General features: G+C 36.2%; 1 protein-coding gene across 3 annotated transcripts in view; it reads left to right on the forward strand.

Moving 5' to 3' along the window:
* The window catches only part of LOC128025894 (arginyl-tRNA--protein transferase 1), a 73,953-nt gene that overhangs the window by 22,089 nt on the left and 35,952 nt on the right, over positions 1–15,912 (forward strand). For 2 of the 3 annotated variants that reach the window (XM_052612482.1, XM_052612479.1), the window contains exons 7-8: positions 3,330–3,458; positions 11,178–11,210. In XM_052612482.1, coding sequence (XP_052468442.1) covers positions 3,330–3,458; positions 11,178–11,210 — 162 coding nt within the window. Of the gene's footprint in view, positions 1–3,329; positions 3,459–5,584; positions 5,714–11,177; positions 11,211–15,912 lie in introns of all 3 variants that reach the window. The other variant, XM_052612481.1, reaches the window with a different exon arrangement.

The raw sequence follows: 15,912 nt of genomic DNA on the forward strand, positions 1-15,912 counted from the left end.
ACACCATTATGGTTTTGAATTGATTGAATCACTTTGGAAAGGAAGGTACCATTTAAGGACACTATGTGCAGAACAAATCTGTCATATAGGATACATAAAATTATAATGAAATGACTGTTAAAGAATATGCCTTGTTTCAGCGCATTGCTATGAAAGGAATGCATGCAGAGAGTTATGTCTTCATCACTTATGCAGCCACTATATATATCTATATCGGATCGGATAAAATGGTCTCGTTGCATCCCTACTGCACGCTGAAGAGATAATCACCATAGTAAGCCTACAATGAAGCACTTTACTGCAGCGTAACTCGACCAGATGCATCCCTAGCATTCAGCGCAAGCAGCACAAACAACAGTCATCATATACTTAAAGGAAAACTCCACCGTTTTTTGAAATAGGGCTTATTCACATTATTTCCTACATTTAGATAGGTGGGCAAATGCATTTTTGTGTCAGTGCATGCATTGTTTTAGTTTGACCGGGTCGGCGTTAGCTTAGCTTAGCACAATGAATGGAATCCTTTGTTGCCAGCTAGCATGGCCTGAGTAAAAGTGATCAAAAAATAAAAAAAACCCCACCTAATTACTTCTTGTGGCCTGCGTATTCACAACGAGTACAAATAGCGATCCAGATTAACACTAGGCAATTTCCTAGGCAGATATTGACTTGGGACTATATTATGGGGAAGCACAGGCGAAGCACTGCTGCTTAGGCGAAGCACTGCTACTTCGGCGCAGAGAATCACGCAACACATGAAAACATCAACTCTATGTGAATACAGGTATAATATGGGTCGATCTATACATGCGTCATGATTAAAATAATCACTTACTCTGTGGACAGCTGTCCATTTGGTCCATTCGGCGTGGGGCGTTTTTTCCAGTTCACTTTGTCACACCGGAAAAAAAAATCGAGTACTGCAGAATGGATCAGCGCCGTGAAATCCTCTGTAGATGTGACACGACTTCGGGCACGCTCATCTTGATCTGACGTGTTGAGCCTGGTCATCAATGGCAAAAACATGTCCCACTCTCTACAGCAAAGACACTCTATTTCCGTCGGCATAGATTGGCATATTCCCCCACATTCACACCACCAGTTCATGTTGGCTCTCATCCTCACGTCCTCAGGCTGTTGAGCGATCGCAACTAATACACGCGCATATAAATTTCACTCGCGGCTGGCTTGACCGTGTTTTTCTGAAGTGCGGCTGGCTTGACCGCAGTCTCCTACTGTCGTTCTATTTCCAAAGCACACAGCTCGTCTTCTGTAAACTCTGGTTCAAATAGGTATGGTTCTGGTTCTTGACTGTCTGAGAAGTCACCCTCTTCGTCTCTCTCAAAATCAGCAATGTTCATCGCCATTCGTGTACTGCAAGGAAAATAGCCAGGCTGCTACTATTCACGCCGGTATGTTGACGGAAGTCGTGGGATTTCATGTGTTGCTTGATATCTCTGCGCCGAAGTAGCAGTGCTTCGCCTGTGCTTCCCCATAATATAGTCCCAAGTCAATATCTGCCTAGGAAATCGCCTAGTGTTAATCTGGATCGCTATTTGTACTCGTTGTGAATACGCAGGCCACAAGAAGTAATTAGGTGGGGTTTTTTTTATTTTTTGATCACTTTTACTCAGGCCATGCTAGCTGGCAACAAAGGATTCCATTCATTGTGCTAAGCTAAGCTAACGCCGACCCAGTCAAACTGAAACAATGCATGCACTGACACAAAAATGCATTTGCCCACCTATCTAAATGTAGGAAATAATGTGAATAAGCCCTATTTCAAAAAACGGTGGAGTGTTCCTTTAACAACTTAACAACTCCATTATAATAAAATGCTGTGAATTTATAGAGTTGCCATTTTTCTGTGATTTTGTGCAATATAATTGAATTTCCCTGTGCGTAATCCGACAGATTCCTACAGGATTTTCAATTATAAAGCGGGGAATTCCCACAAATATTTCTGCACTATAGAATGTAGCTATATTATCAGAGCAGATCAGTCATTTAAAAACTTTTACAAACAGTGTGAATGATTGGGATTGGGTGATACTACATTTTCTCCCACTCTTTCAAAATAATCCATAATATCAACATTAAGTTTGCTCTGCAATTCTAATGTGCGTTTTGGACAGTTGACAGAATTGTCACTTGCACGTCATTAATCCATTTAAGTAATGCCAATTTAAACATTAAAGCTATTTTAACCCATAAAGTACTTGTCCACTCTCTGAATGACGTTCTTCAATGCGCTCTCAGCCAAAGCTCGCACAGCCGCCTCTCAAACTGCTTGCGACTCTCAAGTTAAAATTCAGTTACCGTATTTTCTGGAGTATAAGTCACATTTTTTTCCATAGTTTGGCTGGTCCTGCGACTTATAGTCAGGTGCGACTTATTTATCAAAATTAATTTGACATGAACTGAGAGAAATGAACCAAGAGAAAACATTTACCATCTCCAGCCACGAAAGGGCGCTCTATGCTTCTCAGTGCTCCTGTAGTCTACCAAAGAAAGCATAGAGCACCCTCTCGTGGCTGTAGACAATAATGTTTTTTCTTGGTTCTAAATAAATGCGACTTATAGTCCAGTGTGACTTATATATGTTTTTTTTCCTCGTTATGACGTATTTTTGGACTGATGCGACTTAAACTCAGGTGCGACTAATAGTCCGAAAAATACGGTACTATGTTTTGATTAAAATTATTTCCTTATTGTTCCATTTTATTTATCCATGGCACATGCATTTTTATATGTAGCCTATATGTAATGTTGTCCAATGACTTGTTTGCATTATTTCGGCATTAATTTATTTTATTTACTTTTTTAAGGCAATAGATTTCTCTGTAAATCTAAAAACTATTTTTTAAAGTCTTTATGTTAATGCATTAATTATGTGAACTAATAAAGCGCAATTATTGTTGTTGTTGTTATTATTATTATTATTATTATTATTATTATTATTATTATTATCATCATTATTGCATTAAAAGTGAATCTAGTGTTCTATAACATTGCTGGTGCCATACCATGAACTCTACCCCAACAGCAAACCGAACCAAACAGTTAAGAAACAAACAGTTGCGTATTGTTACACCTCTAATATCCTTTGGATTGGACCTGTTCATGTTCTTGACCTGTTTCATGAGATTCACCCATGTGCTGTAAAAGAGGACTGCATGTACAGTTTATTTTCTATATTCTGTTTCCATTCCAAATCATAAGATGTTCTCCTGCTGTGTTTGTACTTTTAACTTTATCTTGGCGTGTTTCTTGGAAAACAATCTATAATTTTTCTGTTTAACCCTCTGATGCTCATCCCCATGTTGAAGGTGAGGCTAGTGCGCTCCAACCCTCCCAGTCCACAGTTCAAAGCTTCGTTTGACGCCTCGTACCAAGTGTACAAACTCTACCAGATGGTCATTCACAAGGACCCGCCTGACAAACCTACCGAGAGCCAGGTCAGGGGATCCACCACTGAAGGGCTTTCTCTTAGCTGTTGAGCACATTTGACATGGCCATGCTTCTACTTTCGTGTTAAAACCAAAAAATATTTTGAGGGTTTTGACTTGTGATGCATGAAACAGAGTCCAAGATGGGTGGAAATGGTAAAGAGCATGAGGTAGAAATAAAAGAATGTTCAACTGGAAGCGAGAAATCACAGTGCAGGGACTTTAATGAGCAGTGTTTTAAAACAGCAGTGAGGAGGAGGAAACCCATAGCAAGCAGACAGGAAATGAGGAAAGGCTGAAGCAGTTATAAGTGAAAAAAAATGGAAGTAAGCCACGGAAACTCCACGAAACAGCATGAATCTAATCCTGAAAAGAGGGCGAAAGAGTAATGGAAAGGAAATAAGGAAAACACTCTCATCTGCACTGTGTGTCAGTGATTCTACAGGTGTCCATGTAAAATGAGGAGTTTTTTATGCTGTTGAGATGTTTAGGTTCTTATACTGGTGTTTTCCTTCCACTTTCATATTCCAAATAGTCAAACTGAAAGCAGCAATTTTAGTCAAACATCATCTTGTAGGTAGTGCACCTTTTGTTTTTTACTACAGTTTTGCAAATGTTTTCTAAGTTTTAGTAATTCTTTGACTAATGTGAGAAATTACAGTTCATTAGCATTAATTTGCGTCATCATCAGTGTTTCCTGTTATAGCGCCAAAGCTAAATCATCAACCCAGTGACATAACATATTTAAGCTTATTTGTTCAATTCTTTTCCACTGCTAATAGATGCATGTTGCTTGTTGCATGTGGTAACAAACATATGCTGTGATGTGGTTCTGTTGATGTCTGACCCGACCAGATGGCTCTTTTGAGTAATGAGTAGGTCAGCACATTAGCTTACATAATAAAAACATTGTCATATGTTTAAGTTGTTTAAATGGATTAGAGAATAAATGGGAAGCTTTGTATGGGACTTTTTTGTTGTTAATTGGGCTGAATTGGCGTTGCACTTCAATCTTTGGCTTTTTATAAATTTCTGTTCTTTCTGCCCTTGGTTTATGACCGTTCCAAGTTATTGAAGTGTTTATGAATGCTTTTTGTATGTGTGTGTGTGTGTGTGTGTGTACACATTGAAAGGTGCCATGTTATTGATGCCCTGCTGCATATATTGGTCTCAAACATGCTGGTTTTGTTTGGCTCGAGTTGGCACATTGAAAAAGATCAAGTTTGGAATGGGTGTTTTTTAATGTATTTATTTATTTTTAAAATCTGTTAAGGGACCAGTGCTTATCCCACTGCCCAGATGACATTCATTGAGTCTGTATGAGTCCAAGGCATGTGATTTTAGCCTTGAGTAGATCTTCACAGCCGCAGTGCACCAGCCTCACCTTCAGCCTCCTGTTTCCCTACATTTAGTTTGAATCCATGAAACACATTCCCTTCCCTGTCTAACTCAACATGGAAACAAGTTACTCTGTCATTTTTGTCTTTATATCTTATGTGCTTTATTTTTTCTTTTGATTCATCAGAATATTGTAATATAAATCGTGTAACTGTGCGCTTCTTTTACACTCTTTGAATTTTCCAAACTATATCATATTCCTTGATGACTTCCATTGTCAGCCTAATAAGACTAGTTTATAAGGTCACGAATATTAATCATTATTTGTATGGTGACAGCCATATTGTGCAAAAGTGATGATGTGAATTTGTTAGTTGCTTACTTAAGTTTTAAACTGAATTGCACAAAAATACAAAGGAGACCAGGGCTTCCTATAACAAATTACGACATTGACTCATTTATTCAGTTAAATTGTGATGAGTTAAAGCATTGCCTGTTCAGACCAGGCTCTGATATGGGTCATATTTAAAAGGTCTTGTGAACAGAACACTGCAAATGAGATATATACACCGTTGTTGAAATTAATTCATTATTATTTTTGTATTAACCACTCCCCTTATCCACACATTCATGACCTTTTCCCTTCATTCTCCCTATCTTCCATTTCCCTTTTTTTATTTCTCATTATTCTTTTTTGATTTCTTATTATCCTTCCATCTTTCTTATTCAATCGTGTTCTCCTCCCGTGGCGTTTTGTTGTTCTTCCTCCCTCTAATCGTCCCTTCATCACTCTGAAGGTGAGGCTAGTGCCGGTCAGCTTTGAGGACCCGGACTTCCTGGCGTCGTACGAGCAGTCAGCAGCAGTGTACGCCCGCTACCAGATGACCGTTCATGGTGACGCTCCGTACGAGTGCGGGGAGAGCGAGGTACAGACAGAAACATGTCACATTCACAGCTACATGAAACGCTCAACCGGTTGACCTAAAGCTCTGCTCACTAACTCACAAATCTACTTTTTTTTTTTTGGCTCTTTGTGCTATTGTTCTTACATAAGTTTAGGAACAAACTCCTAACTCTAAGTATGAAACTTCTAGTAACCACCCAGAATACCCTAGCAATGCCCTGGCACACACATAGCAGTGGCAGAGAATTTTTGCATGGGCGAACATCATGTTTTCCAATTATAGTGACATTTTGATCAAGTTTTAAATGGATGTTACTGACACTGCATTTTTTTTTACTAAATAAAAGTAGAGATTTCTGGATTTGTATTTGAATCTAATCAGTAGACTTTCCCACCCACACTGTAAAAATTATTTTTATAAAATATTATGTTAATGAAATAGTAATATATATATATATATATATATATATATATATATATATATATATATATAATAGTACCATGATATAAATTGTAATAGTAGTATAAATTGTATTATAATATAAAAGAATATAAAACAAAAATACTACTTCATTCATTATACTTTATCATTTAGTTCAATGTGTTGCTTGCCATTTCTTTGTAATTAATAGTGTAAGTTTGCTAGCAACTTCTGAGTTAAAATTGTTTCAAATGAAAAATGAAATGTTCAATGCATTATGTGCGTAAAATATGCAAAAAGATTTCACAGATTCAGTGTGGTTTTATGTATTTTGTACAGTGCTTCTGCCTGAATGCATTGATTTTGTAATGACTGCCATAAAAAGAGCTAAATCAGAGGCTAAATGTTTATATACGTAGATTCCTCAAAGAACATTGCACGTCACAGAAGGTACTTTATTATACGTTTGTTTTGTTGAGGGGTTAATGCTAAATGTGAAATGAAGATTGCAAATGTTTTTTTGACTGAGCAGATTTTGGTCCATATACTGTATAATTCATGAACCCAAAGTTTTTTTATTTTTATTGCATCTTCTATTAATGCCCCCCTTGATGATTTTAGTAACAGTTGTGCAGTAGTAGAAATGTATGACTGTAGAATTTTGAGTCAGAGCTGAAAGACTCTGTTTCATTACAGATGTCTGTTGCTGAATTAAAAGCTGCTATAATAATTCTCTAGTACATGCAGAACTACATGAACAATTGTCTGGATTGGTCAGTAATTCACAGTGTTTTGGTAGAGAGTGAATCAGGACTGGATGGATCTGTTGAGATGTAAGTGGGTAAAACTCTTTTACCGTGTGTTATTTCTTTGACTGGGTCGAACACATACCCTGCTTCGTAAAACATGGCCATAACTCAATTGCGTGTCATAAAAGAAGAAACATTTGCAGTCTGGGAGCTTGTGGGGAATCTTTACATTATTAAAACCCTGTCAGGAGGACAAGGGGAGGCTGAGAAAAATCGAATTATCTATAAAGAATGATAAAAAAGCAACACTGAACTGAATGACAAACAGGTCATGAATATAGTGAAATTGCGGTTTCATTTGAAATGTGACTGATTTTGGAAGGTTTTTGAGTATAAAATGATAGTAGTTTGTGGTGTTGATAATAGACCAGATGTTTTTTTGGAGTCTAAAGACACCAAATTGTCTTTTTTTGTGTGTGTGACCTAACAGCAAGAGTATTGAGCAAGCGCTAGCGACAAATCTAGATTGATCTTATTGCATTCAGGGAGGCTTGCTGAAGTCCGTCAGCAGGTTAATAGCTTATGGATCTGTTGTTTGTGAATGCTCTGTAAATATAGTTATTATCTTTGCAGTATTGACACTCTCATCTCATGTTGTTGTAATGCAGTGCAACTCTACATTAAGACCTGAAACATTATCTACACATGTACACTATTGTTTAAAAGTTTGGGGGCAGTTTTTAAATATTTTCAAAGTAGTCACTTATGCTCATCAAGGCTGCATTTATGATAGATAAAATAAAATAAAAAAAAACGGATATTTTGCAAATATTCTTTGTCTTTGAGAGGCCTTTGTCACCCTTAGGCCTGGAAACCGGCTCTGCCAGCAGCAAATGAATACATCCTCGTGCTCGTAAAATGTGGGAATTTTAATCATGAAATTAATTAAGAAATTAAAGTTTTGGGTTGGAAAGATTTTAAAATGTTTTTGACAGAAGTCTTTCCGGCTCTCCAAGTCTGCATTTAGTTGATTAAAAAAATACAGTAAAAACTGAAATATTCAGAAATATTATTACAATTTAAAAGAACAGTTTTCTATTGTAATGTATTTCTAAATGCTATTTATTCCTGTGATGCAAAGCTGACTTGTTAGCAGCCATTACTGCAGTCTTTAGTGTCTTTCAGACATCATCCTAATATGCTGATTTGCTGTTATCATCAATGCTCTTTTGGAAACTGTGATTAAAGTAAATGATGGAGTTTGTGGGTTGGTCGTGCAATAACCCATTTCTCTCAGAATCCCAGTGGAAACGAATGACTTCTGGTCATTGTGTTGCTTGAAATCAGTGTGAAGGAAATCAGTTCTGCTGTTGTATTCTGATGTAGTGAGGCGTGACTGAGTTCCTACACACGTGGCACTAATTTTCAGCACAACAAATCCTGTTAAAACTGTATTTACTCCACCTAATGACACATTAACTAATTATACAGAGTAGGAATGGGGAGGAGAGGAGAATTGATTCATGTGCATTTATTCTTACCAGAAGGATTGGTTTACAAAGACTAGGGTCTCAGACTTCTAAGTGTTAGTACATGCATTTGCTGTTAAATGATGCATGGCATTTTTCAAAATTAGCTCTTTTTTTCTTAAAACTCCTTTTCTATATATATATATATATATAATGTGTGTTAAAAAATCTTAACTAGTTAAATGAAGTATGGTGTTGCCGTATTTCCTTTTGGACAGATGTAGGTTGATTTCATGGTCTGTTAAGGACGTTCACTACGTTCTGCCTAATTTCAGATGAGCAGAGATTTAAATCCTTGCTGAGCCATTTCACTTCCTACTTTTGGTTCGAGTTCACCTTTTTGCTTTCACAAAAGGCCTTTTTGGAACATTTCAGAACAAGATTTGAAGAAGGGCTACAGAGAGAATGACACTGATGAAAAAAGCATGAATGCTTGTGTTTAATAACAGATTTCTCTTTTAACATCAGGATTTAATTAGAGAAAAAAAACTTTTTCACCAGGTATTGACTGAGTAATAAAAAGTTGGATTGGAGAGGTTGAGAAATTAAAGGGCTTGGTCATGTCAGAAACTTGGTTTGGAGAGAGCAAGTCATTACTTTTTTTTTTCTTCTTTATTCTTGATTTGATATTTTTTCTTATTTTATTTCCTTTTCCAATATTTTATTAATTTCTTCATTTTCTTTTTTTTCTTCTCATTTTAATAGTTCCAATTGTATTTTTTGCTATTCCTTTCAAGTTTTCTTCATTTTTTCTTTTCTTTTTTCTTCTTTTCCCTTTTCTTTATTCTTTTGATTTTTAATTTATTTTTCCATTTTATTTCTTTTTTAGTCCTTTTAGTATTTTCCTTTTCCATTTTTTTCTTTCCCTTTTTTCTCTTTTCTTACTTTTTTCTTTTACTTTATTTTTGTCTTTCCTTTTTCACCTCTTTATTTTCTTTTTTATTTCTGCTCTTTTTTTTCTTTTCTCTGTCTCTTTCTCTTTTTAACTTCTTTTCTTTTCTTCTATGCATGTTAATGTAAATCTTAATGTTGTCCAGTCTAAGTTAGTAACCAGGCTGGGTCACGGCTGCCAGGCTCCAGGAGATCAGCATGAAGACTAATGGAAATATGCAAGGCTGCGTTGTCCTCTCTCATAGAGCCGTTACCCACAAACCCCCCTGTTGAGTGCCTGGCAGCACAGGAGAGAGTCTTTGGCAGCTTTTACCCCTCGAGCGACTCCCTGCACCCCTCTCCCATATCCCTTCTCAGTTCTCAGTTCCACTTTCCCAACAATACGTCTCTTTTTCACAACCACCTGGAGATGTAAACAAACTGAGCCTTATTGCAATAAGTTGTTGATATAAGCCATGCAGTATAACAGTTCTCTGAAAAGTGTATATCTTTCAAGGACTTTTAACGAAACCGAATATCATAAATTGTGTGGTTGTAGTTTATTTAGGACTATTCTTGATTCCCAACCCACATACGCTGTTATCCTCTAAACAACACAGATGCAGAAATCACCATATGGAGTTTGTAACTGCTGACTAATTCTCTCCAACCCTCTCGCCGTCCAATGAGCAAAGCTGCTCACGCTCGTTTTGTAGCATTTTAAACCACAGGAGCCTGGTTTTGTCCAATTACTACCAGACCCTCGTTGTGTGTGTCTGTATGGAGGGGGATACATGGAACCAAATGTAATTCCATCTAATTTATTCTGATGAAAATCTGGAATCAGCGGCTTCATTCAAAGGTTTCTTCAAATCTAATGGAATGAGAATGTAGAATGTAGATGAATTCTATCTCTTTCACAGGTCTGTAGATAAGCATTGACAACCAGCTCACATGCTACTGAATGTGCCATTAAAGGTTTTATTCATTTTATTTTATTTTTTGGAATTAGTCACTTGTAGCTGACAAGATATATATTTTTTATTATATTTAATAGGGTGCCGCGATTAAAGCAACTTGACGTCATTCATTTTCAGTAGTATTTTGCCAAAAAAGCACTCTTGTCTGCCTTGTGCGTGGTTGTCAAATGTGTTTTGTGTCCTAACATGCTGTATGAGTGTGTGTTCTTTTGTCTTTTTTGTCATTTCTAGGCCTTATTTGTGATTTAAACAGAGGAACACACTACCCAAATCATCTGTCAGTCATCAATAACAACTAAATTCCACCATGGCACTGAAGAAAATGCTTTAGCAAAGATCAAGTTATTAAAAACCTCCTTGAATAAACGTCTCGCTCTTTCTCCTTCACAATGCTATCCAGCTACTGCCGCCTCGCTTCGGGCCAAAACAAACTAATGACTGAACAGCTACTCATTGGGAAATTAAGTCAACAATATTAAATGTCTTACATCAGTGTGATTACAAAAGTCACAATTGTGTGTTTTGTTGTTGAGCCAAGTTTATTTCAACTCTCTTCGATAAAGGAGAATTAAAACATTTGAAAGTCCAATTGAAGATTTAAAGCATTGATCTGTTTGTTCGAGCATCGCACCCAGCCCAGCACTTAAAAATGTTGTTTGCAGACATGTTGTCATTAATCTTTACTCCGTTTTCTATGTGCATGATTGTGTGTAGGTATTATAGATCGAATGAAGCCTTGTCAGGCATTAGCAGTTTAATAAGGGATTTGAGTTAGCAAAGGTTACAGGAGAGATGTTTGATAAAATCATGCAAAAGGCCATATCAAATGTGCTCAGCTGTATTCATGAGACTGCCCACCAACTAGATCTTTTGTATTTTGTCATATGTACATGAATGTAAAGTAACACATTTCTTTTCTACCTCTTTCCCCTCACAGTTCAAGAGGTTCCTCTGTGACTCTCCTTTAGAGGTAAGTCTTTTTTAGAATTGCCTCTCTTTCTGAAGTCTTGTCCAATTCAGAGGATTTCCCTTTGAAACTGCACAGGTCCAGTTTAGTCTTAAAGCAAATGATTTAATCACTTTCATCAGTAGTTCCATATGGATCATAATCTTAACATTTCTTATGGTTTCTAGTCAAATCCTGGTTCTGCTGAAGAACTCAAAGTACGCATATAGTTTCCATTGGTGGTCATTATAATTACTTAGAAATGATTTCGCACAGAACCTCTTTATACAAAACTATATTTGTTTTCTTTTGATTTTAAAGGAGAATATGACTCAGAGATTCTTGACAGGCTTTGTGAGATACTTTCATATATTTGTATAAAACCTTAGGGTACTGCCACATAAGAGGAACAATGTTAATTTTGTGCAGTCTATAGGAGAGCCGCAGTGAGACAAACAACATGTGGAAACGGCTCTCTGGGTAGCAGTGTAATTGTTCTCATGAATCAATGGAAAAAGTTTCAAGTGTTGTCCAAACCAACCACATTTCTGTGCAGCATGGCATGACCACACACACGGGACACAAACAAAGAGTTGACTGTGATGTGAAATTGTGCCTGACAGATGACCGTGTCTCTGTCATGTCCAGCTGCCCGTGTTAAGAATCCTCTTGTTGTGTTACTTTATTATTGAGGAGCAGAAGAGGTCATTAAAGAGCAAATGTGACTAGGCAAATGTTTGGTGATGTTTGGGATGTTAACATGTGGTTGAATGGAGGAGGTTGGACATCTTATTGACGTTGCTTTTCCATTAAAAAAAGAGCTTTTTGAATTACAGAAAAGTACTATGGCATGGTACAAATATATTTAAATTCTATATATCTTTAATTCTAAAACCAGTCTTAAGTCACTGGGGTATATTTGTAGCAATAGCCAAAAGTACATTTTATGGGTCAAAATTATACAAGGATATAAAGTAGAGATCATGTTCCATGAAGATATTTTGTACATTTCCTACCATAAATATATTGAAACTTAATTTTTTATTAGTAATATGCATAGCTAAGAATTCATTTGGACAACTTTAAAGATGATTTTCTCAGTATTTTGATTCTTTTGCTCCCTCAGATTCCAGATTTTCAAATAGTTGAATCTTGGCCAAATATTCTGCAAATAGTCTGATCCTAACAAACCATACATCAATGGAAAGCTTATTTATTCAGCTTTCAGATGATTTGTAAATCTCAATTTCGAAAAATTGACACTTAAGACTGTTCTTTTTAATATTAAACTAATTTTCAGGTTATCAGAGCTCGGTTAACACTGGTCACAGATGCGGAGATGCACCTTTAATTTCAACAAGCTGATTGCTCACTAAAACCCCCACAGATCATGTTTTCAGGACATTTGAAGTTGGATTTGGCAAAGTGGTGCTATATAAGTGTGTGAGTTGTTAATGGTAGGGCTGCACAATTAATCGAATTTGTAATCGCAATTACAATTACAGATGACACAATTATGTAATCGTTTAAAGGCACAATTACACAAAAAAAAAAGTTCACTTACATCATTCTGTGTGCATAAGATATGTTGTTGTTCTCTCTACAGATTATCTTAAGGGTTTTTTTCCCAATTGTTTGAATTTCTTTGTTTTAATATAACATAATACCATGCATATATTTACTTTGGTTTGGTTTCTCAGAAAAAAAAAAATAATAAAATAATTATATATATATATATATATGATATTTGAGGCTTAAAAAAAGTTTTTCAGGAAGAGTGTTTTCCGCTGGTTTATTTTGATATAACAATATGGCATGCAGTGGCTTCAAACAATGGCATAAAGCTATTAAAAAAATTATTCAATCTAAATTGTGCTAATCGTAATATATAATCGCAATTACAATTTCAAGGGAATAATCGACAATTATGATTTTTGTCATAATCGTGCAGCCCTAGTTAATGGCGTTATATTGTTCATTCAGACTCATTTGTGAAAGTGGAACTCGCACAAACAGAAGAGGTGGGATTTATCACATGAACCAACCATAAACCAATCATAACCAATCATTTCCAGTCATTTCGTGATGGAGGTATTCCCTCTTCTCATGTGACTTCCCCTCATTTAATCCCAGACTCACCGCTCTGTATATGGCGTCTCTAAAAACTCAGTGGGGTCAGGGGAGGCAGGAGAGACACAGACTCCCACCGTAACTTTACTGCTGGTGTCACTATTGGACAATTTCATTATTATAATTCATGCCAGTAATGTAAAATTACTGATTTCTGTTGTAATATATTGTAAAATGTCATTTATTCCTGTGATCAAAGTTGTATTTTCAGCATCATTACTCTTAAGCTGTACTGCTTAATTTTAAGTTTAAGACATTATAAAATGTGTTAACGCACATTATACCTCTATGCTGAAAACTGTTTAGTATTTCACATGCCAGTTTATTGAAACTAAAAAGGGACTCTTATTATGAAGTTCCGGGCTGTGGGGGGTTGTTGTTGAACGTGCGTTGTGACGGAGTGGAGTGAAGAGGAATAAATGGAGAACATTGATTGATTCAAAAGTGTTTTATTTCAAGTAACACTTAATATTTATGTTTAAACTGTGACACATAAATAGAAACATTAATTGAAATTATTTTAGAATTTATTATAAAATTTTGATAAATAGAAAAATCAAAAGACCAGCTTTAAAAAAAAAAAGAATCTTTTGTAACATTGTAAATGACTTTACTGACACTTCTGATCTGATTAAATGATTTGTTGAATAAAAGTATTAATTTCTAAAATCTTACTGACCAAAACTAGTTTCACTTGTTTAGCTCAAGAAATGATGCTTTAATTAGATTATATGATTAGTACTACATTATAGAAAGACAATGCTAATATAGTGCTATTTGAAAGACTCTTTTATTTCATGCACAGATAAATTAAGGTTCTTCGTGCAGAAATCTTAAAGGGGCAGTTGGCATCAGGTGCAGAAGCGAGTGCACTTGTGGTGTATCCGCTCACTTAAAGATGCGTGAACAATAACACTATTTGAACTTCGCCTGGAAAGTCAAAAGTTAAGGAACGTAATTGTGGATATGCCATTAGCATGCATAAGGACTCCTTCACCTGCTTGTGTTTATCTAGGTGTGTGTGTGTGTGTTTGTTCACGTGTGTATCACATGGCATTCACTGAGTTGCCCTTCTCCTGATGCATGCCTGTGTTGCATTTGTATGTCTGTTTCTACTTTGGCTTTTTTTAAATGTCTTTTTATTGACCTGAAATGTCTGTCCTAAGGGGAAATGCTCATTAACAGTGGTGTTGTGTAATTAGTCGTCAAGGTTTTATAGACCTCAAACCCTGCCTTTGCCCCATTCCCCTGTTTTTCCACATGTGTGTACACACATACTCGTCGGACACTATTTATGTCATAATTTTCCTTTATTTTTTAATTCCAGTGACTGGTTTTGACAAGCGATAGCACTTGGGCTTCAACTGTCTGTGCCTCTGTCAGCATGACACATATTCTCATCTGAAGGATGCACAATGAAATCGTTAGCGCATTAATAAACACATCCCCATAATCAGAGCTCCACACGCCTGCATGTATCCAGGACAGGCATTGCATCTGTGCCACAGAGGGAGCATGCCGTGAGTGGAGGCTCGGAGAAAAATGGCAGCCGTAATCGAGCGTTGCTGTTTCCACGTGGGGTTAAATGAGCCGTCGCTGAGAGCTGCGTCTAATGAGTGCTGAGTTTAGAGTGCCTCTGTGTGACTCGAATAACATTTGAGTCCTGCTGCATTCCCAGTGACTCTCCAGGGCCACGTTTGAGGAATAATTCTATGACATTTAATGCTTTGTGGGAATAATTTCTGTGTTCTGTAATATAATATAATGGGGGTTTTTATTTTCTATTGTACTACATTCAAGTTAGTTTTATTTGTATGTGCCTCTCACAGTGTACATCGGGGTTATCTGTTATATGCTATAGGGTGATTTCAGGCATCAGATTTCAGGCATGACTTGTCATCATAAAATAATTCAGTTAAATTCAAGTTTATTTGTATAGCACTTTTTACGATACAAATCATTGCATACATGTAAAATATATTATGGGATTTTTTTTTTTAGTACATAAACTATTTTATAGTATTATATTTTTTGTTTTATTAAATCTTTTTATATTTTCCATATACATAAACACAAATAAAATAATTAGCTTTGTGTAAATTATTGTTATTATAAATTTAATGCACACACAAACACACACATAATTATATTCTGACAAATCTTTTATACGTTTCCCCCCTAAAATACTATATTAATAAATTATGAATAAATGTATTGTATTTATATGTAAGTTATTTTTATTATTGTAAATTTTACAAACAAAACACACATTATTTAAATAGTATAATTTATACATTTGTATTATCAAGGGATCTCGTCTCTTATTCTACAATGCTATTCTGATACTGTACATGCATCAGTGTATGAGTGCAGCCTCCTGTATGATGGAATCTGGTTGGATGGTTTCCTGCATGCATTAACCTCTCTTATTGTTTCTATGACATAGAGTAGTCACTGTTTTGCTACCCATCCGCCTGACAAACAGCCTGCTGGCGTCCCCTCTGCAGACTGCAAACGGACGCTTAGCACGCCACTGCACACTAGAGAAAGCCAGCCGAACAAAGAGCGACACAGAGCACCATATGCTTGTGATTTG

This window comes from Carassius gibelio, chromosome A13, assembly GCF_023724105.1.
Source record: "Carassius gibelio isolate Cgi1373 ecotype wild population from Czech Republic chromosome A13, carGib1.2-hapl.c, whole genome shotgun sequence".
Lineage (NCBI taxonomy): Eukaryota > Metazoa > Chordata > Actinopteri > Cypriniformes > Cyprinidae > Carassius > Carassius gibelio.